Genomic DNA, 23289 nt, shown 5'->3' with positions numbered 1-23289 from the left:
ATTAGCACATCCAGTAGCTTTCATCTGACCATAGGAGTGCTATGTAAAGGGTATTTTACTTAATTATTTTAGATAACAGATCACATTTACATATCTCTTTTAGTACTGAGATACACCACCATTTTAATGGTATTTTAATACCAGCCTGCTCCAAACCAAAGGTTTAAAATCTAGCTACATCAGAAGACCTATGTTAAAGTAAATATATAGAGTAAATATTATATAAAGTAAATGACATACAAAGTTATTTCTTCTCCAAGTGAGTTCTATTCCAGATATTATCTCAGCCAAATTCCTCATTTTGCTTTAAATCTGGGTTAGGAAAAATAGGGTTAGCTGAATGTTAGTACATTCTCTTGAAAATTCAAGGATTATTACAAATAGAAACAGAGCAGCTCAGATGGGATCAGACAGAGATGATTTGCTGGGCATATGAATGCCCCTAAAGTCAGCAAAAATGTGCATCTCTATATCTGTGAGAAAGATGATTGAATGAGGTAAGGGAGCCCTGCAGGGCTTACAAATGTCCTTAGGATCCAGACATTTTTTTGGCAGCTCTGCTTAAAAGCAGTAGCCAAAAACTAATGCAGTTGACGGAAGAAAGCCTGGTGTAACTATTTGGGCCCAAACAATAACATTTGGAAATTAGGTCTGGTGTTTTCATTCTTTCACAATATATTTCTTAATGAGGTTAGTGAGCAGCAAATCTATGTCGTGTGCTGTGAAGTGATTATGTTACAGATGCTTAAACAAGCCTGTGCTGTAATATCGATGCTGGTCAGATGCCAGTTTACAAATTCTAAAACTATGGTTGGCCGTGGTCTCCTCCCTTTTTAAAAAAATAAGGTGGGCATCACACAAAACATTCCCAGAGCAGCAGCACTCTGTAATTTGCTCTGTCTTAAAATAACCAGACCTGCCTGAAATTCCGTCGCGCAGGACCACAACGGTACCAACCCAGTTTGTCGGTTCTTCACTGCTGTCAATGGTATGCAGGGTAACAATCTGTGCTCTTCTGGATGGATCACTGGAAATATTTAACTTGTTTTGAAGTCTACTCATCATTCTGGCAGCAAAGTAGAAACAAAAGCGCTGTGAGCTGAACCCCAAGCTTGCCTTGGGTTACATCCACACTTCAGGCTCCTTCACTCTTCTCATGGAGTATCCCTGCTCTTGCCTTTTGCCTTTTGTTCTCATCACTTCTATTTTCTCACCAGTCCACTTTCAGGGTGTTTTCCTCCTCTCCCAGGATACGGCCAGCTGAGCCTCGGGCTCTAAATGGGAATTGAAGGAGAGCCTGCTCCCAGCCCTCAGCATGGTGTTCAGGGGCACTGGGGATGCAGTTGCAGGGGATGTCCTGCCCAACATATCTACTCTCCTGTCCTGTGCAGCACGTATCCATGCAGATTTTTCAGAGTCTACTGTGTAGGCTAAATGTGGTCACATTCCTCATGGATTTGGCAAAAATGCATAAACTTACCATGACTATTCACTCATAAAATTTCAAGTCAAAGTGCCATAAACTGAAAGTCCACTTGATTCTTACAACAATGACATTAACATTTGGTTTAATTTCTACAGGGAAGTAAAGTGTTTCCCTACAATCAACTTCTATTAAATGCTTTCCAGTATTTTTATCCAAACTCACTATTGCAATTAAACCTCATGGAGTTGTCACTTCAATCTGGTTAAAAACCAAGTAAGCAAATAAACAACAGTCTAGTTAGCTAAGACGGCAAAATTGTAAAGTACTAAAATGGAAATATTGAAGGGCATGCACTGGTCAAGTTTATCTAGTGTTGCCTTTACTGGCTTGTAATAAAGAAATATGACAATATTTGGTATATCTGGGAGAATGACCAGTTAATATTTGTGAAAGAAGATTAGATTAAGAGGAAGAGCGAGAAGGGAAGGGTTAATTTCTTACCTTGTTAGCTCACCAGCTATCTAAATTCAAACTACAGCATTTCTAAACACATCCAGCACAGGTTATGTCCTGAACAAATATGTCCCGGATTCAGGCCCCTTTTTTCAGATAACAAAGGCAACGAAGATAATGCATGTTCTTGAAATAGTTGCTGAAAGTTTGCTGAGGTCACAGTTTTCCGGGAGTTGGGTGACCCAGATAAGCCATAGGTCGCTTTTCTTGGGGAGACTTGTTAATGTGTTATCATCTCAAAATAGCTTTGATTAGGGTCAACAGGGAACATTCTTGGGTCAGGAAATGTGAAGGCAAGGTAGGGTCACAGCTCTGGCAGCTAGCAAGTATTGCTGGGAAAAAACCTGATAGAAATGGAGAGGCCATTCTTGTTGCCAGTTGATGGGAAATCAACATCTATCCAATGCCAGCTATTTGGGTACTTTTTCCTCCAGATGCCTTGCAACACTCCAGTTCTGTTGCCTCTATTGGTATGTGTTCTCTGCATCAAAAATTGCTGTCTGTTTGGACATTATCTTCTGCGTCTCACAGAAGGTCATCCAAAGAGAGCCCCCTGGCCCCAGTGTGCTCCTCTCTCCCAGACCCTAATAGGAGAAAGTTCTCACCAAGTCCTTAAGTGCAATTCCCTGGACGCAGCCCGCTGGCACAGGTTTCAGGGGAATATCGTCCGATGGTCATGCGGGAATGAGTTACCTTGCTCAACACGCGGTTGGTCGCAACTCGTGACACCAAGGGCACCCAAAACCATCATTTCACGTGACCATGTGGGAGCAATTATCGCAGCTGGAAAATGCCACGCGCTGAAGTTACTCTGATTAGCGGTGGGATCCATGTCATGCCCTCCCCAACTGCGATTAGCGGCTGTTTAGAAGTCAAAAAGCGAAAAAAGGCCCCAAAAATATACCATTAAACTGAACAAATCTAAATGGAGCTACAGGGACTGCCACCAGATTATGTTTAAAAACTGTGTAAAACCAAACCAAGCCCAACAAAATGTCTTAATTGGCTTCCCAGGAAAAAAGTCATGGAACCAACTCAAGTTTTAAAGTGTTGCTTTCCTCTAACCATCAGTACCTGGAATACTGCGTGTTTTTCCATCAGGAAAGGCGTTCTAGTATTCTGTTGTATAGAATTTTCAGGCATCACAAGACTCTTACAGACCTATTGCACGTTCAGAATTAAATTTATACAGCTTGGACAGGAGCTCTAGATTTCAACTCATCCACCCCCTGGCTCAAAGCACAGATGACATCAGTGGTAGCCCAGGCTGCCACTGCCTTTGCTTCAAGGTGTCACACCACTATTTGTGATGACCACCAAGACGATATATTTTGAGGAGAGTAGCAGCAGAAATCTGAAATGTACCGTTTTTAAGCCCTTGGAAGAGTGAAAAACACTTGTCAGGCTGTGGCACTGTCAGATGCCCTTTTGGCAGCACCCAGTTGTAGCTGGGTTTGGATTTGAGTGAAAACTCAAATCTCCATGTGTGTCTCAGGTACCCAAATGCTGGAGACAGTGATGGCAAATCCCTCTCAGGTTAGGCCTAAAGCTGCGCACAATAAAACCCAGCTGTGCAGTCACAGAATGATAAAATGGTTTATGTTGGATGGGACCTTAGAAAGGTCATCTAGTTCCAACCCACTTGCCATATGACTTAGTACTGGGGCCAGAAGATGAGAAAGTGGTTAAATAAGAAGGGTCTGCAGAGATCATGTTCCCTGCAGCATGGGGAGACAGTTGGGGTCTTTCAAAGGGTTTGCTCCCTTGCTTGTGCATACTCAGCTAGGCAGACCAGTCATTAGAAACCCAGATTTGTGTGTAGATATATATATACACATATATATATATATTTATATACCATGTATTGAATACCTGCCTGCTTGAGTTTATGCTGAGAAAGCTGTATTTTGTGTCAAACTGAGCAATGCTGTAACCAGCATTCAAAGCTAAGCAAAATACTGTTTTGTTCTAAAAATGAATGTCTCAGTAATTGGGAACTCCTGTATAAAGGCAATAACAAAATTGCTGCAGTTTGAACACAAAGTGCCTGACTTAGTGGACAACATCATAGAATTAATTGGTATTCTTCATTTATTGAAGAGAACCAGCAGCCCAATCCATCCAAAATCACAACTAATAATTTTATGAAAATGTAAATATATATATTAGTGTGAACAAGAAGTGGATTTGTAAGGTCTTTATCCGTAAGCTTAAAATTAAAAGGTTTGGCTGTCATGCATTGAAGAGGAAGGTTTTGTAGTATAATTCCCACATTTCCTGATGCACTAAAGTAATGCAATCAGGTCTAAGAGCTCCATGATTAGAGTGCACCAAACTAGAAAATGTGAATATGGAACCAAAAGAATATTTACACACAAAGTACATTGTACATTAAAATCTTCCTGCCTTTTTTTTCTTTATTTGGTAACTTGTTTATCATTGTAGCAGATGTTTAACAAGAGGTTTAAGATGTATTATAATATTCAGTTTGTGATTGTGCTGTAGGACACCCTAGTGACTGAAGGGACCAGTTCCCTTGTTATGAAAGACAAACAAAAAGTAAATAACATCATGTTATACTGATGCATTTGGAAAGGTTTCTTGGTAAATAGGTCTCTTTTTCATGAGAAATGGTATGTAATATTCAAATGTGAATTGAAAATAGACATTATTCTTGGAAAAGTTGGCCAGTGATGCAGCTCAGAACAGCTTCACGGCTTTACCAGTAAAACATTCAATCCTTTGGGGGCACTTTTTCTGCCATTCTGTGTTTCTGATAAGTGGTAGTCAACTACACAAAATGAGTCAGTTTTCTCTCAAAGAAGATGTAGCCCAGCATGAATTACAATGGTAAAATAAGCCCTGAATAAATCACAAGGTGATCAGCTTCTTCTGCACGTTCCCTACTAGCTTTTATTCCAGGAGGATAGTACAAATCTGTTAGACAAGGCAAGATGAGTAATGCTGTCATAGGAAATGTCAAAGGGTTTATTCCTGCCTTGACACTTGCTGTGCTAAAAGGTGTTAATAAACAGTCTTCTTCGTGAGGATAAAGCAGCTTCCAAAACAAGAAGCTGCCTTAGGTCATGCCTTAGACTCATCGGAGTGATTTTGATATTTTGATTTCACAGAAACTAAAAAAAAACAAAACAAAAAAACCCAAAAAAACCAAAAAAACAACAACAAAAAAAACCCAACAAAACAAAACAAAACAAAACAAAACAAAAAAAACCCAAACCAAACCAAACAAAAAACCCCACAAAACAAAAACAAACAAAAAAACCAAAAACAAAACCAAAAAAACCAAAACCAAAAACAAACATACCAAAAAAAAAACCAAAACCAAACCAAAACAACACCAAAACCAACCTATTAGACTACCCACCAAGTTCAGGTAAACTTTTTTTGTTGGTTAGGTGAAGCTTCTAATTGAACATGTAAATTTGGGTCAAGGTGACCAGAGCAGTAGGCTACCAACATTACAAGAGAGTTCAGAAAAGCACAGGCATGAAAGAACAGTCAGTGAGAAAAATCAGAACATTTGAAAAGAAAACAGATTTTTACTAAACCATTAAAAGACTTGTTTGTGACCACTTTTCTTTTTTTTTTTCTTTCAATTTCCTTTTTCTCTTTGATTTATGAATAGTTAAAAGTAGCATTTCATCTGAATTGCAACCAGCATGATTATTCATGGAAGTGCTACTTGACATTAGTAATTGTATCAGAATTTGGTCTAAACATTTCTGAATTGGGCCCAATCAAAAGCATTGGATTTAATAGCACTGTATTTTGGGCTGACTCATCTGAGAAGCTATTTTGGATTTTTCAAGGTATTACTGTCAGTAACTAGGACTCTTTTTTTTCAGATTGAAATTGCATGGAAGCCATCAAAGAGCATAAAAAAATAAATTAGTGTTGCTGCCTGGCTTTCTGTCTTTAAAAATACCTCTCTGAACCTGTAGACTATCAGATGGAAGCTGACTGAATCAGTAACAACCTGGTTTAACCATTTTCCATCACAAATGAAGGGACTTTGGAACACAAAGTGCCCTGCTCATTAGTATCTAACATGAAGGTGATCCCCTAATTTTAGCTGTGTCTGGACTCAGGTAATCATGTAGGCTCCCTGTGAAGTGAAATGACAGAGGCAAACTCCTCCAGGGAATGATTCATCCAGCTGTCTTACAATGGGGAAAAACACTTCCTGGGAGACCCTAACCTTTTCCAACAGTATTTACAGGGCATTTATACTCCATAAAAGCATGACAGAACATGTCATGCCTGTTACTAGCTGAGCCTAGGTGTTCATGTAAGAGGCTAAAAAGCCAAATATCCATCTAGCAAGTCACTTACGAGAAAAGAGTGAGAAGTTCCTGTGAAAATATTTTAAGTTGGAAAAAAAGCTGATTTTTTTTCCAAATAGAAATTGATTTTTGGAACAATCCAGACTCAAGGGCGGTTTATTTTACTAGAAGCAGTGGCTACTTCCAGTAAAAAGGGGATTTCTGCTTAACATGAGCAATCCAACTTCCTCATTAGGCTGCTCACATGATAACTGACGGATTTGAGCCCAAGTCTTTGGACTTCCTGATCCAAGGCTGAGTTGATAATTAAGTGGATGGTCTACCTGAATATAAGCACAGAGTGTGAAGCAGACACTTCAAAGGTGGTAATCACTATACAGGTTGTGGAGTAAGAAATAGTTCAAGAGCTTCCTGGCAGCACTACTCAAAGATGCAATTAACAGCCCCCTCCATCACGTGGTGCTGGTGGGATTATACTGATGGGCATCTCTCAGCAGAGCTGCCATAGGAGTATGTTAGCTCAGAGATGCTGGTACCAGGCAGTGTTACATGCCTGAAGTCTGTTCCATGTACCTACTTCCTAAAATATACCCAAACCATAGGTATTACCATCTGTGAGCACTGTACGGGTCTTAGCAAAAAGTAGTGACTAATATGATGTCTTTTTATCCCTTGCCTTGATTCTTTAGTGTTTAGGATTGAAGTGCTTAGAAGGATAATGCTTGCCTTTGCTGAAGTGGTAGCTGACCTACAAAGAGGCAGAGAGCTGGCTCTTACATTTCTGTCTTCTCCCAGAATTATGTCTTTCTCAAATATGTTTATTAATTTAGTGTATTTCTGCTGAGCCCAGAATTTCTCTGAATTCCAGAATACAGTGGTAAGCTGGGAACTGATGTGAGTCTGTGTGATTCAGGCATGTAGAGGACAGTTAGTTACTTGCATCATGGTCCCATTACCTTTGCATAAGTGGTTTACTGTCCTATTAGTCCCACACCAAAACCTCCCACAGTCTAAAGCCTACACCTATCCAAAATCTCAGAAAAGTAGGGGAAAGGGGAGTTCTGGGAGTGGTTCATGTGTGAAACCTCCTGCAGTTCCGCTCCTCCATAGCAGGGATCTGGGATAATAAAAACTCACAGAAATTGCCAGGAGGACCATAGCAGCTCTCTTCCTCCTGGCAGAGCCCACTGCCAGCACAGCCCCACTTCCAGCTGCTTGGGAATCCCGGCATCCCAGGAGCTGCACTTGATCTCCTTGCATCTCGAGCACCTCAGTTATGCCACCTTGAATTAGCAGCGTCTGCTGCCTGTGTAACCGTGGCACTCGCCCTCTTTCCTTCCCAAGCTGCCTTGCCTAAATATTGTTTCTACTTGCAAGAACGTTGCATTACATCGCCATGGCGAGACGTCCTCCCTTGTCACTTCTGAGCAGTCTCTGTGTGCTGCAAGAAATGTGGGTGACCTTGGCCACCTTTCAGCTACAGAAGCTGTTGGCCCCTGGCTTTTTTTCTCATGATGGGGCTGATAATCCTCCATAATTAAGTCTCTTTCTATATAACACGTGGATTAAATATAGGGTAAAAAGCTTGGTTTTTTGGAAATGAAGTGGTTTTTGAGGGTCATTCTCATCAGCAAATGTGACATTTGAGTCAGATTATCTGACATAAGACTGACTGGCCAGGACAATTCTCACACCATCTTAAGCTCTTACCAAGCACAAGGCAATGCACATAGTGTTTTTTAAATGGGAGAGATGGATCTATCCATTACCAATGACAATATCTTTTTGCTATAACAAAGGAGTGTTGCTAAGGAAACTAAAATTGGCCATGGTCTTGCCAGTCAGAAATCCTCGTGTGGGCTCCATTACGACCACAGCATTTAACTGTTACACAGTATTCTTCACTAAGGTCAGAAAGTGCAATGAAGCATCAGTGGGGAACCTGCCGTGGACCGGGTATCTGAATTTCTGTGACATTGGAGGGGGTTTAACTGCCTCAGTATATTTCCAAGGTTGTTCTAATGCCTTTTTTAAGATAAAGAGAGTCCAAGAGATCAAAACCTGCTCCTGCTTTTTCTGCCCACGTCTCATCTGCACTGTAGCACCTCCTCCCATCATCTCTCTTTCATCAGATTGCCATTTTTAATCAGTAATTCCAGTGGTATCGTAGTACCAAGAAAATAACCTTCCTCCATTCAAAAAGATGTGGAAGCTATCAGCAGGACCCTCCTAGAGTCATTAGTCCTGATCAGGAGTGCTGCCTGAGCTCAGCTATCACTTTGTGAATGACCCAGGGCACTTGTGACTCGTGACCAATATATTCTGTATCACAAAAATCATTGGGAGAAATCACTGGGACAAATTTTATGTGATTTTGAGTGTTTTTTAATAGAGGAGTGAGAGGGAGAAATGGAAGGCAGAGTAGAAGGGGTTTGTGAAAAACAAAAGAGGAAAGACTTCGTGCAACCACCTATTGCTAGAAAAAATCTTTTTTAGCAGCTCCTTATTGCAGCTTTAAGAACTAAATGGACTTCTTTAACAATTTCTTTGGTTTTGTTTTACCTCTTTACAGTTTGTGTGCGATTCTTCCCATGCTGTTCAGTGGACATCACAAAATTTCCAGGCAAAATTTGGTGGAGGCTGAGAAAAACCTGCTACAGAATCGTCGAGCACAACTGGTTTGAAACTTTCATCATATTCATGATCCTGCTGAGCAGTGGAGCCCTGGTAAGTGTGACAGCTTTTCCTAGCTGGTTAAAAGTGGGTATGGGTCTCAGTGTTCTCTAGTTTACCTGACTCTAAGATCTTATGAGCCCTTTTTGGTCATTTCTCAAAGCAAAGTATGTTTGGGGCTAAAACAAGTCTTTGACTTTTCTGATTTTGTGTGCCCTTACCATATGGTGGGGAACTTTCTTCTGTTATAACATAAAATTCGGACTTGTACGTGTTTTGAAAAGAAAATTTTTAAGGAATTCTGTGTGAGGAAGTTTCTCAGCATTACTGATTCAGCATCCCATAACTGTTCCCTGAGAGTTCCCATCTGGAGAGTTGTATTTTCCTCCAGGGGTGGCTTTTTTTTTTCCTTTTTCCTTTTTCCTATGAAAATCATGGAAGACACAGAGGGCACTGAATCAGTGCTACCCATGGAGTTAGATGGTATTTATGCTTTGAATACACCTTAGTTTAACCCACTGCACAGGTAACTCCTCTTTGCATCCAAATAAACGTGTATGTACAGAGTCTGGTTGGTCACTGCCTAGGACTCTGACAGGGAATCCTCTCCTCCTGAGATCCCACTGCATACTGGGGTTATCCTCTCTGCGTTATCAGCCCTGGGCTCTTCACAGAGATGGCAGCATATATTTGTGTTTCTCTTTTACATGTCAGGAATGTCACTGAAGTTGGTGGGATTTCTCCCAGGTTTTATCCAGACATAGAGCAAGGACACAGATCAAGAGTTCTCCAGGCTTTGGTCTGGTGGTCACTGGTCTTCTCCTTCATAATGGAATAAGACATCCACTTACTAAATTTACAGGCAGTGCCGTGTTTGGGCAGGTTATCTGTATATTTCTGGAGGTCAGGATTAACTTCAGCCAAACGGATGAAACCGCCTTAAATAGCAAGGTGAACATCACCTTAGAAAGGTGCCTGCTTCAACTCATCAGGAATAACTAGGGGCAGGAAGGCAGGATGCAGGAGGACTGTAAGGTAGCAGATTTACTAAAAAGAGCTGGAGAGAGAGCAGGCAACAAACAGGGCAGAGTAAACTACATCACAGAACCACAGAGAAGCCGAACACCCCACTGGGCTGTATAAATTATCGTGTTCTTCCACTCCAGTTGGCATCAAGGAGGCCTCAGCTGGAGCACTGGCTTCAGCTCTGGGCACTGCGCGTTGGGAAAGACATGGGCTAATTGAAGAAACTCCAGAGGAGAACAGCACAAATTATCAGTGGCCTAAAAAAAAGAGGAAGACACAGAAGTACTGGGTTTATGTAGTTTAGAGAAACTCTCTGCAGGGAGACGAGAAGGTGGAAATGCATAAATGTTGATGCAAAAAGGAAAGTAATGGACTGTACTCCAGGTCCACCAGGGATGGGCTGAAATTTCACCCAGGGAATTTTATTTTATTATGGAAAGTAAAAGAGGCTGAAAAACTTGGGTAAATAGTAGGCTGCTGAAAATTGTCACAGCTTTGCTGAAATCAATGGAGTCTGACAGTTTTTGCACCAGCTTGAGAATCAGAATGTTAATTTTTGAACACATTTTGAAGGGGGAATGTCTCTTGCTATAATATGCTTTAGACGAATACACTTCCTTGCATGTGTAATTAAAAATGCCTTAGATAGCAAACGCTGCAATATAAATCTCATTTAATTTTCATTGCACGCATTCATTTAGTTTTTGCGAATTTCAATTTAGCCAGTGCAGTTCTGTATAAGGGCAAATTATCCTGCATTTTCCCACATATCAGTGCTGTGCTTCAGTATTTGGACTGGAGATATTGGAGGCAACACAACTTTTTTCCTCTGTTATTCGGGGGTGAGCTCTTCCAAAAACTGAGCTCATCTGGCTACATCCCTAGGTCATACTAAGTTCTTAAGGGAGAAGAGCTATATATACCCTTAAGCCAGTTTATATTTTTGTGTGGTAGTTAAACCATGAGAATATATCTGCAAAAGATCCAAAAACCTTTCTTAAATGTTTAAACCATAAGCACCCAAACTGGAAGCCTATTTCTTTAATAGTGATTGTGGATAAATGCAGGTATCCTGCTCAACTCTTTTAACACACAAAGCAAAGCAGAAGACATAACCCTTCTTGGCAAAGATTTCATGCATTGTCACCATGAAAAAATGCAAAGCACCAGAGTTTTGTCGTTTGGGTAATATCCACAGCTTGTCCAGAAGTACAGAAGTGTTCAGGTAGCATATTTTTCATCCCTTAATAAGCTGCTTCCTGACTCACAGTGTGCTCTTAGTAGACAAAACTCAATGTACTTTTGGATAAGTTAGTAGAAAATAGAGAGAGCAAAGGAGGGAGAGGAGGAAATCACTTTAAATAGTTTGTTGTTATTTTTGCAGTAATTGCAAAGTACAGCAAGTCATCTGACAAAGTGAGTGAGCCCCTATGAGAAGTGATAAACTCCAATCTGTGCATTGTTTTCTGTGGCTTTCTCCAGCAGCTCTTTCACACCCTTGAAATATCATTTTTGAAGGCAAGATAGGAGACAGAGTTGCAGTGAAAACGTCACCCCAAAGTGTGGGGACAAATGGACAAGCTTTGGCACAGGCTGCCAAAGCTTTCTTGTCAGTTTAATTACTGTTCTCTGGCAGGCAAACGAGCAGTGTGACTGCTTGAGTGACAAGTACCACACTTCTTGTATCTCCAGGCACTGGGTGTTTGCTAACTTTTTGAAGTTCATCAGAAAGTGGGTACAGACCTGGAAATATGTAAATGCAGATAATTCAGAGGATTAGCACAGACCCTCTCAAATAATGTTGTTTCTTGCTGACAAGTGCTCTGGGTCACACGATGGGACAAGAGTAATATGTCAAAGCTTGGGTTATCCGGGTTACAGGGGCTTGGGAGCAGCTTGTGTAACAGCAGTGACAAGTAGAGCTGGGGAACCAGACCATAACTTGACTTAGGAGTCCCAAAAAAGGTCATATATGGGCAAACCTGTCACTATGAGTCTACATTTTATTTGGCTTACATTATAAAGTGAAGGCTAAATTATGAGACAGCTTTATTTGCTCTCTTTTAGGAGGCATATTGTTTTATGTCTTAAATATTTTAAAGGGGTTATAAAGTTGCAGGTATTTGATAAAGTCCTTTCATGATGCCCTGCATAAGATTAGTTAGAGAGACAGATGAGGTGGAGAGATAGATACCTTGACCTTTAAAACATTATTGTTCTGTTAAGTGAATAATAATGAGCCTTTCTTGAGGCAGATAGCTGTAGCTACCTGAAATGTGATGACTGAACAGAAGCCGGAGAACTCCAGTACTCCATAACAGGCAGGTTAATAACCCAATTTGTCATCATTAGCAATAAGATCTATTTGGCTAAATGTAATGGTCATATTCTGTCTCCTAAATATAGACATCCTATGCCCTGGGACATCTGAGGTGCCTGGATAGCAGTGGCACTGCCAACAGGAGCTGAGGCAGGATGTTCTCGGGCAGCTTGGGGTGGGACTCTGCTCACAGACTCACACTTCCAAATTCAGGGATCATAAGCTCTTTCTACACTCAAATGATGTCTAGTCAGCACAGCCAGTAGAGGCTGGAGAGAGATAGCTAAGCTTATGTCCACTATAAAGGAAAGCTGAACAGATTTCTCTTAGGTCAGGGTCAGTCTTGTTTGTGCCTGAGCCCTCCTTCTGATTGTAACATTAAAATATGTCAGAAATCACAGACAGTATATGATATGTTATCAAATACAGACTTGCAGCACAACACCCATGCTTTCCAACATGATGTAGGAGAAATTGTTGATCAGTCCTTTGTGCTTCCAGGCCTTTGAAGATATTTACCTTGAAGACCGAAAAAACATAAAAACCATGCTGGAGTATGCTGACAAAGTATTCACTTACATCTTTGTCTTGGAAATGCTCCTGAAATGGGTGGCTTATGGCTTCAAGAAGTATTTCACCAATGCCTGGTGCTGGCTGGACTTCCTTATCGTGGATGTAAGTATCATTCTGGAACTACGATGCTTCTTGTGTTGGATTTTGTAACGGGTAAGAACACGCTGTTAAGTTTGGCAGCTTTGTGTTTGCAAATTGACAGCTGCCACTCCAACTCTGAGTATCAACCCTGGGCAAAGCTCAAAGGAGGTCTTGATATGTAATTGTCCATCGCCAGGAATGGGTGTGCCAAAGCAGAGGGGAATGCTTTGTGTCGTGACATAGGGGTGTCACCCTGCTAATTTGAGTCACGTTCCCTTCTCTTCCCTAGGAACTCACTCTTTCTTTTAGTGTTTAACATCTCTTTCCACACTCTCAGCTAGCACAGGGTCCAGTTACCTCCGACTGCTCCACACATGACCTCGACACACGTCTTTCAGCAGATTAGGGAAGCTGTCCTTGGCGTGGCTTCCTGGCGAGGCTGCCAGCAGCACGTAACAGTATGTTCAGTACTGCCTCCCAAGTATTTACCAGTGAAGGAGTCCAGCAGAAGGTGTGAATAAGTCCTCTTGGCAAAGTGACTTCACTATTACAAAACATTACAAAATACTCCAAATCCTTGAAATGCCGCAACGCTTCTCCTAATTTACAGATAATCGTTAAAAAGTGATTGCTGAACAAAAGGGAGGTCATGCCCCAGGAGTGTTGCCACTACCAGGTTTGTCTCCTCCAAACTGATGTGGGATCTCCCATATTTGGGAAAAGTCAGCAGCATCACATCCTCCAAAAGAAGCTTAACATTTCATCACAGCATATCAACAAGGAGGCAATTATCTCCCCAAGGCCATTTCTTGTTAGCTTGTGGTATTAGTGTGGGAGGCTGGCAGAGGTTTGTCATGATTATGTAACTTATTAAACTTCAGATAAATTATTTTTCCCCATTTTACATCTGAACCTTGACTCGGGGGAAGAACAACACTTTCTTTGGCCCCGGCCCAGGAGAGCACTTCAGTGGGACGATTTACTTGTTTGAAGTTATGGACATGTCTAAGTGCACTGCTGGATCAGAGCCTTTGGAAGCTTCTCCAGGGCTTTAATAAATTGATTTATGAAAAGGAAATTCTTTACATAAATTGTGGGTCATAAATTCTTCTTTGCATACATGCTTGGAAGCCTCTTAAAGGGAAGGCATTCATTTTTCTCAGATTAGCTTCAGCAGAAGAGGAAGGTCTGGTTTAATTATCTGACCACAAAATTGCAAACCACCAGTTCCTAAGTTATAGCCCAGCCCTGAAAACTGTTCTTACTGTGGTTTAGGACAAGTGACATAGCTTAGCTTTTCTGTTTTCTCCATCTGTAAAAATGAGACTAATAGGACTCACCTAAAGTATTGTGTGGGCTTCCCAGGAATTTTATATTGGGGTTATTGTTTCAATGAGCTTCTGAAGACTAGAAGGGCTGGATGAGGGCTGGATGTTGAATAAGTAGGGGTCTTCCTGACGGGAGCAGCGGTTCACACAGTGAATTCACTGGGGCAGTTTGGAGCTCTGCTGCATCATTAAGAGTTTGAAATGAGTTCCACACTTGTTAGAAATGTGCACGTTGTAGCTTGACATCTCATTAATGCCAAAGAGAGTAAACCAAAAGCTAAGCTGAATTCTGTCCTCCATGTGAAAAACCCCCTTGGAACAGGCGCCACACAAAAAACGCAAAGTCTTTGTGTAACGCCAAAAATTAGCTACGTTTGCCTTTTAATGATGGATTTTGTGGGTATAATGACAGTTATAGAGGCAGTCACAGGTGGGCTGGGGAAAGGGGCTTCACCTTTCCCTGTCACACATCTGAGCACATGTGGCATAAAACAGTGCTGTGCAGAAAGGCCCCTGGGACTGCCCTTGTCCCCAGAAAATAAATCACAGAACCTTCTTACTGACCCTGTGTTTTATTTTCTTAACGCGTGTTTAAAGGTTCCACCCACACTTAAATATTCTTTTTGCAAGCTCCCAATCTAACCAAAAAGTTGCTCCACCCTTGAGTTGTTTTGGTTGTTGATTGACTCTAGGCCATCACTTGCTCTTTAGTGTTCCCAATGAATAAAGCTTTTCCCCAAGCCTCATTCTTTCCTTGAAAACGTTTTCCCAATGCAAATTATGAGAACCTGGTACTATATTTTTAGCGGGTTTAACAGATGCTTTTCTCCTACCCTATTGCTAACCCACCCTGCTACTCTGAATTGGCACAGTAACATCCTATCATTTTTCCAGTACACTTTTTAGTTCAATTTGCATTTTCTTTTCGGTCCTTTGAGAACCAAATCATTGCAACTGAGCTGCAGAAGGGAGTGAATGGATGAATTAGCTGCTCCAAAAGAAGCAGATGAACTAGTTGCCTGATTTTCTCAAATTTATTTGTTTAAAATTATTCACTTAAAAATTCCTGATCTGCAAATTATTCATTAGGGGTTTGGTATCAGTATTCAGAATTCAAGCTGCAGTGGTTGATTTTTGATTGGACATGTGAAACCATCTCTCATCTGTGTTTTCTAATTGTACAAATGCAACTCAGAATCTATTTTCTGTTTTGAATAATTCATAAAACCAGCTCAAAATTTGCAAGTATTCAGTATTTCTAAATGTGATTTTAACCCAGAGGGGGTATAAGCATATTGCTTCTGAATTATATTGATCTTTTCTACATCCTGCCTTTTGAGAGACCTTTGACACTGATTTGGGCCACTGGAACAGCAAAGGCTCCATCTGACAGTTGTGGATTAATAAAGAAAATGCTGCCTCACAATGCCTAAACATCAAAACACCCAGTAATCCACAAACTGAGAGCTATTTTTGCTGGATATAGAATCCCTAAAGGATGATCTCTGATAATGGGCTTCTCAGCAACTCGAAGTGTGCTAGTGTAGGAAAAACCATAAGAAAGTGCTTTCAAAAATGTTGTAATACAATAAAGTCCTATCAACAACACTGCTGCATATTTCTTTGGGAGGACAGGAGAAAGGGTTAATCAAACCACAAAACACAGGCTCATTTCAACTTAGGGCACCTGGGAAAGATGCCTTAGATGTCTGCTGGAATTTGGATATACTGAACAAACATCGTCAAAGTCCATCTATATATGTTACCTACCTGTAAAAAACAAGTATACTGCTAAAAGTAACTCCTTTCTACACTGCAGAGATCACCTCTCTGTGCTCATGAGTTGGAGTGGTGGGCACTCAATCAACAGCTCTTTTCAAATGAGGGAAAAGCAGAGATCGTAGTATGTCTGTGTAGGCAGATATAAGTGTAGGCAGACATCAATATCACCATCAGGAATGGTATTTGTGCACAGCCCTCTTTGCTAGGATGCACAGGCAAATATTTTCACAAAGTATAGATATTTTCCAAGCATTCATGCGAGCAAAACCTCTTGGTACAAAGCAGATTAAATGAGGAGTCTGACCTTGGCCAGAGATGGAGGTGGGTGGCATTCAAAGTGAATGTTTATGAAAACTGCTCTTCACCAGTCCTGTCCTGCAACAGGCAGAGAGAGCTGGGGTTTAAAACAAAGGGCACATGGACTCCACCAGTTGTGCACGCTGGTGTCATCTTTATGTTCCTTTCAATTGTTTCCTCTAACCTATAAATATTATCTTGAGCTTATCTAGTTTGAGCTTCAGCCAATTAATTCTGAGCTATGTCCCAGTCTCTGCTGACAGCAGATGGATTATTCCATTGCATGGTCAGTTTGGGAAAGGCATCAATCTGGAGCTTAGCATCATTCAAAGACTGGAGGTGTTGCAGTCAACAGCTTCTTCACTCCCTGCTCATGCATTGGAGGCAGAGGTGAGAGACTGGAACCCTACAGAAGCTGTCACGAGAAAACTCATTGGAAAGGGATGTGAAGTCCCATCTCATTAGTAAGAATGCACGGAAAAAAAAAGTCACAGCCAAGTTTCATTGCCAGTGGCATTCACAGAAAAATCTTCTTAAACCAGCACTAATGTCATCACTCTAAAAAAAAGTCCATTATCACAAATCCATCATCTCCATTGCAGCTTTTGGGTTCAATTTAATTGACCAAAAGTTAGTTCCAATCCAGGCTTAAAAAAAAAAAAACAACCTTGATTGTCACATACTGATTTCAGAGATAAGGGAAGATGAGGGTTTCTCCACCAATTTTTTCTAAGATTATCCCATCTTTCAAGACTTGATACTTGCAGAAAGCTATTTTCTTAAGCAATTGCTTTTTTAGGGATGCTGGCAGCCTTCTTCCTCTCCAGCCATCTCCAGCAATGGGCAGTCCTTGCATTATGTCCTGCAGCAGCGGGAGAGATCATCTCTAATTCTCACTTCGTGCCCTGATGCTCCACCAGTTTCTCTCCAGCTGAGTCACCAGGGATAAAGATTGCGCTTTCTATCCCTTTTCCCAGAGAGCTGGCTCTGGTGCCGTGAACTCAAGGGCTCACAACAGCTTTTGGTAGTATATCTGTCTGCAAAATAGCTCAAGCAAGGCTCAGCAATGGATTTGAAGGCCAGACATCTCGAATCAGTTATGCAACAAGTCCACTAGGCAGGATTTTGTAGATGCTTTTATGGAAGTAAAATAATATGCATTTTTCAGTCTCCACAATAACTTTTGTGAATGATTCTAACACAACATGTTTCTGATGTTTGCCTGGAGCTGCTGAGTTTGTACCTAGGGATCTGTATTCCCCAGTCAGCAGCTTTCCAAATGTCCTGTTTGTTGCCAAATTTTCTGTTTGCTTGTTTGAGAACTGCTCATGGATGTTCAGTCATGAAATGCACTGTCATTTTCCCTGAACACTTAAACAAAAATAAGGGCATTACATAGGAGAGTTTCCTGGAAAGCACTTGCTCTAAGATTTCTGCTTTGGATACTTTATTGTCAGACAAATTAAGAAGCAGCTAATAATCCTTGAGTCTGAGATGAACATTTTAAAACAGTCTTTTTATCCCTAGTTAAAAATTGAATTGAATTAAATTATGCCCTTGTGCTGGATTGTCTTTAAGTGACAATTAAAAACTTGCTGTGTGAAGTAAATATTGATGGCTTATGATTACTTTAATTGTTTTTTTCCATCTGTATTCCCTGTTGATTAACAAGGTGATTTCTGTTTGCTGTACCAGTAATTACACAATCTGCTGTAATGAGTCGTTCCCAAACAGCACTGAAATCCAATTTGTATTCTTGGGAAATTACCCTAAAAGCATGTGAATTTCATCTAGCTCCTGTTCAGAAAAGCACACAGGAGCAGAATGACAAAAGTACTGCCAAGGCAAATTAAAAATAATATGGCTTGTCAGTTGGAGGAGCATCCTAAGAGTGAACATATTAGTGCTCTCTGTGAGTTGTCAAAAATCCATGGGTACAATGGGGTATTATTACTCCAGAGTTCATTTTTTGACTAGATTTTTTGCAGTTCCTCAAAGCAAATGGGCATGTGGGATTTTTGAAGATGTCTTAGTGCACATTCTTCTGAGCATCTCTGATGGCATAAACCTCCCAGATAACTAATAAGAATGAGATTCCCTCTCCAGAAGCCAGGGAGCCTGGTTTTGAAGAGGAAAAAAAACAGAAAGAAGAAAAAAACTAGTTTACTACGTATTGGATAATTTAGGATAAGTGGAAAAAAAAAATTCCATATGAAGTTAAGTGGTTTTAATGTGTGTTAGCAGGTCAGCTGAGGCTGCAAATCTCCCTTCTGCCACCCCACTCTTTATCTCAGCATAACACATGAAAAAACATCCAAATGTCTGGTCTTATCTTGGTTTGCACCTCATGTTTGTTACCACAGAGATGCTAAAAGGGGAGCAAGCAGGCTTTGCCAAGTGGAAGCACCAGCTCAGTTTCAGACAAGGCACAGCAGGACAAAGCACACTGCAGCCAGACCGAAAGGGATGGCAAAAGCAGGTGTGGAGAGAAGGCCACAGTAAGCCTAGTTCACTGCCTGCCTACACCTTTGCAAAGTGTTTAGGAGATGAATAATTACTGCAATTACTGTGGAATTTCAATTACTGAGGGAGAATTTCAGCTTTCAAGAGTGGTATTAAAAAAACCATCTCAACTCGGATTGTGCTGAGCTAGGTTTACCAAACATTTCTGTTTCTTGAAGTTATTGAAAGATGGAGCACGTTTCAATGTCCTTTTTTAGAAGACTATGCTTAAAAAGAAAATAATGAATAAAATCCTGGAGTTCTTGCATGCAGCTTGCTTGGCCCTTTCCATCACTGTGAGTGTAGCAGCCAAATTCCGTATACAGTGATTTTCTCCCTTGCATGAGAAATCAGAGCTGGGAGGGACACAGAGACTGTTTTTAACAGTCCAGAGTCCCACACACTCTGCAGGGACAGAGGAGGATTGTTCCACAGTTCCTCTCCCTGATGACCAGCACCTTTGAAACCCCAACTTGCAGACCAAAAAGTGTCTTCACACTTGTGGCTCCATCCAGAACGGCCAGGAGCAGCTCAAGAGACTGGTGTCAGGAGGAGGAAAAAGGAGGAAGTGAAGGGAGAGAAGCAGCCTGCAGAAGGACAGGGACTCCTTATTAATGGGAGAGAGATAAAAGGAATTGGGATGAAAGTTGAAAGCTGTGCCCTAGTGGTGTACAAACCTTGTGCTGGCCTCCTACCCTGGTAAGGCTGTCTTTGGGGTGTTTTGTGCTGAGGCAAATGAAGACTCCTGCTTGTGGTATATACTCCTACTTTTATCATTAGCCTTCCTGGCAAAAGTCAGAGATCCTATAATTCTTCAGAGTCCCTCTCTATTCTGGCATATCAGGATCAATCAGGTTCAAAAATCCAACTGAACAGCGACAATTTTCAAGCTTAGACGGTCGTATTTCCCACATCAGCTTGGTATTTTTTGTATTGATTTTGAACATCTGATTAAATAGATACTTTAGGGAAACAAGCAAATCCAGAACAGCACCTTGTGGAAACAAACCAAACAGATTTTTTCTCTTTTTTTTTTTCTTTTTTTTTTTTTTTCATTATGTCATGTATAAGTAGGGTTGATCCTAATCCTGCCCAGAAATAAACATGCCTTCAGCTCAGCACCTCAACTCCCACTGGCTGGGATGGAAATGCAGTGGAGTCGATGGGGCTGAGCCCCCAGGGAAATGTTCTCTCAGTGATCACTATGCACACCCCTGGCATGCTAACGCCATCTTCACATAATAAATAATAATCAAGTGTATTCCTGTCTCTCCTGACTACAGCAGTCAGCATCAAGAAGGTACCCTGGGATGAATAATGAGGTGGCTTTGGAGATCTTTTTAAGGGGAGAATGTCTTTCCTCTTCAGCTGCCCTAACTAAATCCAGGCTGTCTCTGCACAGCATCTGGATGAGAAGCAGAACATAGTTGGTGATGAAGAAACTATTTTGCTCTAAATCATGATAGTTATAAATATAAATATATATATGTATACAAAAATATGTATATAAGTAACCCAGACTTTTCAGGACATCTGCACCTGCACAGCCACCGCTGCTGCAACAAGGAGAAAGTCTTTGAGTTTGGATGATCAAGGTTTGGATGATCAAGGAGCATCATGTGATCCCCAAAATTCACAGCAATCCCTCTGCCCGGTGTTAAAAAACGGGACCTTAGGGTGTGGCAAAGGTGCCTGTTTTCAGTAAGAAAGGTGAATGGAGACAAGCTGAAAATCCATTTGGAAAGGGAGAGGTGGGAAAGCTGCAGATCAATAAGTCAGTTTGCTGCCTCGCTGGATGCAAGCTCGCAGCAGCAGGTCGACTCGCCCTCAGAAATTAGCTGAGGTTTAATCCATGATTCGCAGCCATCTGCCTTGGGAATTGACTGGAGCTGTTAGAAAAGCCTGAGCAGGTGTAAAGGAGGTGACAGATTAAGAGAACAGCAAGACGTAAAGAGGTTCTTCTGGAAACCACCAGGAAGCAATTAGGATGCAGGGATGATTTATTTAAAAGCATTTAACCCAACAAAAGTGACACATGCTGTTTGCAACAAGGCTGCCCTCTGACAAGGAAACATTGCCTGAAAAGCGTGGACATGAGGAGAACAAAGCTGAGAACATGGAATATTAAAGGAGTTTCACAGTTTTAGTCTAAGTAGTAGATGGGGGGGAAAAAAAAAGAAAATAACATGAAAAAGAAAAAAAAAAAAAAAGAAGAAATATCCTGTAGAAAAAAAAAAGAGTGAATGATGTAAACAACTTTTTAAACCTGAGTTATAAGAAATAATGCTGGGCTTTCCAGGAGATATTTTTTTTTTTTATAATTAATCTAGGCATTCGTGTAGCCCATCATGTTATAATACATGAGAGCACTCCATGAGCAGTAATGAACTGCTGTGGTGAGAGAAGCTGTTTGATAGCTCTTTTCCAGGCACGCTTTCATCTCCATGCCATGGACCAACCCCAGAGCAGCCCTAAGGAGTTTATATTCTTTACCTGAATGTGAGGGTTGTGATTCAAGGAAACAGGTAGCAGAGATGGGAATTTAGGTCATCTTAGTGTTTCTTCAGTGTCCTAATTTTAAGACTTTCCTTTAACTTTATGCCCTCCTTTCATAACATGGAATTTCTTGATTGACAGGTGCAATCATGCAGTTCAGCATCTGTAAAGGGAAAAGGGATATTTTAAAAAAATAAGACAACAATAAAAGTCTGCTCAGAAATGGTGGATGTCAAGGGGAATATCAGCCTCATAACAAGCTCCTTTCTTCCAACTTTATTTCAGAATGCTTAAGAAATTCCATGTATTTCAGTTTATTTGCAAATTTCCCTTTCCATGAAAAACGTAGGTTTTCCAGCTTGCATTTGGGGTACAGACCTAATTTTGGTCCTCTTCAAATCAAGGGGAGCAACTTGTAACCTCAGGCCTGGCTCTAAAAAGCACTGTGAAGACTTCTTTGGGTAATCCTATCCTTGGCAGCAATGGACAGGAGAAACCAGGCTGGACTGAAAAGAAACACTCAAAGTAAAACAAGTGCTCTTTCCTCTTTCTCTACTTTTTTTTTTTTTTTTTTTTTTGCACAATTAGAGAGGGAGAGACAGGTTCCTGGAGCACATAAAAAGCTATTTGAAAGCACCGTGGGCCTGCATTAGCTGAAACTGCTTATTTAAATAAGTGGCCAAAGCTTTCAACTCAGCTGCTGTTCTTCAATTCAGACGTCCTTTTCTTTTTTCTCTGATCCCTCCCCTCTAATTTGAACAAGCAGGTTAATTTGATGAAATTCCTGGCTGCATAAAGCATATGCTGTTGCCCATACCAGGAAGGAGGTCTCCTCTTCCCCCCGAGACAGACGCTCACAGGGCATCACTCACAGATGTGTTCTGCAGCAGGCAGACGATTAGTAGAGGTTCTCATTGGTTTTGGTATTTATATGTATTTATTTGGTATTTATAGGATTTTTGCTGTTCCTCAGGCAGAAGTCCTTGTTTTCTGGGCTCTGCTGTTAATTCATCTCAGGGGTTAATTAACCCCTGGCCAGGGGTTAATTCAAAAATGCCATCTGTGCTGCGTAGCATCTGCCTTGGAATAGTGTCTCAGGTCTGCTTCCAGCTGGATCCAGTGGATGCTCATGGGTTATCTGAAATGATGTGCTTTTAGGCTGGTGAAAAGGAATGCAAAAAAGGAAGGAGCAGCCTTTATTCCACCTGAAACCCACCTTCTTGCTATAGGAAACTCCATCAGCCTCAGGTGAAACACTGCTCCCAAAGTCTGTGCCCTTGACTCCCTGTAACCTCCCATGGTTAGAGAGTGTAGGGATGCCACTAATATAAAATGTATGCATGTGGGAAGGAACCCACTACTGTTATAAATGCAATCAGTCCCTGGGAAAAAAGTCTGTGATCCTCTGATTAAAGGCCTTTTCCCCTGGGTGTGCTGCATTATCACCCTTCCTACTTAACAATTGTTTTTCTGTTGCCTTAAAATTCTCTTCTGATGGCTTTACTGGGTTTACATCAGTTTACAACAGTGATTACTTAAGTCACCATCAGATAAAGAAGACATATAAACTTATTTTAGAAATTTATCTCTGTATGTTCATGGTGAATAATTTAAATAGTCAGAAAATGCTGCGTATCTGTAACTAGTGAATGACTGTGAGCACCAACATGAGCACACTGGGAGTCTAACATCACATGGGTGCCACCTGGGTACACATACACAAGTCATATTTCTTATCTCAAGAATGATTTATTTCCCTAAATAAGTGAAACTACCACAAGAAGGTGGAAATTAGTGAAAAAATGTTCTGATTCACGGACAAGACATTCAGACAATCTCATTAGCATTGTATTATATATATATATAGTTATATCAGCAATAATTTCAACAGTTATCAATTCCTAATCTTAGGATTCATGTGCTCTCCACTGTGTTACATTACTGCCTGGCCTTCAGGGGCAGGTTTTT

General features: G+C 40.9%; 1 protein-coding gene across 3 annotated transcripts in view; it reads left to right on the top strand.

The window, feature by feature from the left end:
* Positions 1-23289, top strand: part of LOC103755782 (sodium channel protein type 5 subunit alpha) — a 205952-nt gene that overhangs the window by 158355 nt on the left and 24308 nt on the right. For all 3 annotated transcript variants that reach the window (XM_018089200.2, XM_025896818.2, XM_025896817.2), the window contains 2 exons: positions 8816-8970; positions 12764-12937. In XM_018089200.2, coding sequence (XP_017944689.1) covers positions 8816-8970; positions 12764-12937 — 329 coding nt within the window. The remainder of the gene's footprint in view (positions 1-8815; positions 8971-12763; positions 12938-23289) is intronic.

This window comes from Manacus vitellinus, unplaced genomic scaffold (genome assembly GCF_001715985.3).
Source record: "Manacus vitellinus isolate BGI_N305 unplaced genomic scaffold, ASM171598v3 scaffold_12_pilon, whole genome shotgun sequence".
Taxonomy (NCBI): Eukaryota; Metazoa; Chordata; class Aves; order Passeriformes; family Pipridae; genus Manacus; species Manacus vitellinus.
This window is presented reverse-complemented; position numbering and strand designations above follow the sequence as displayed.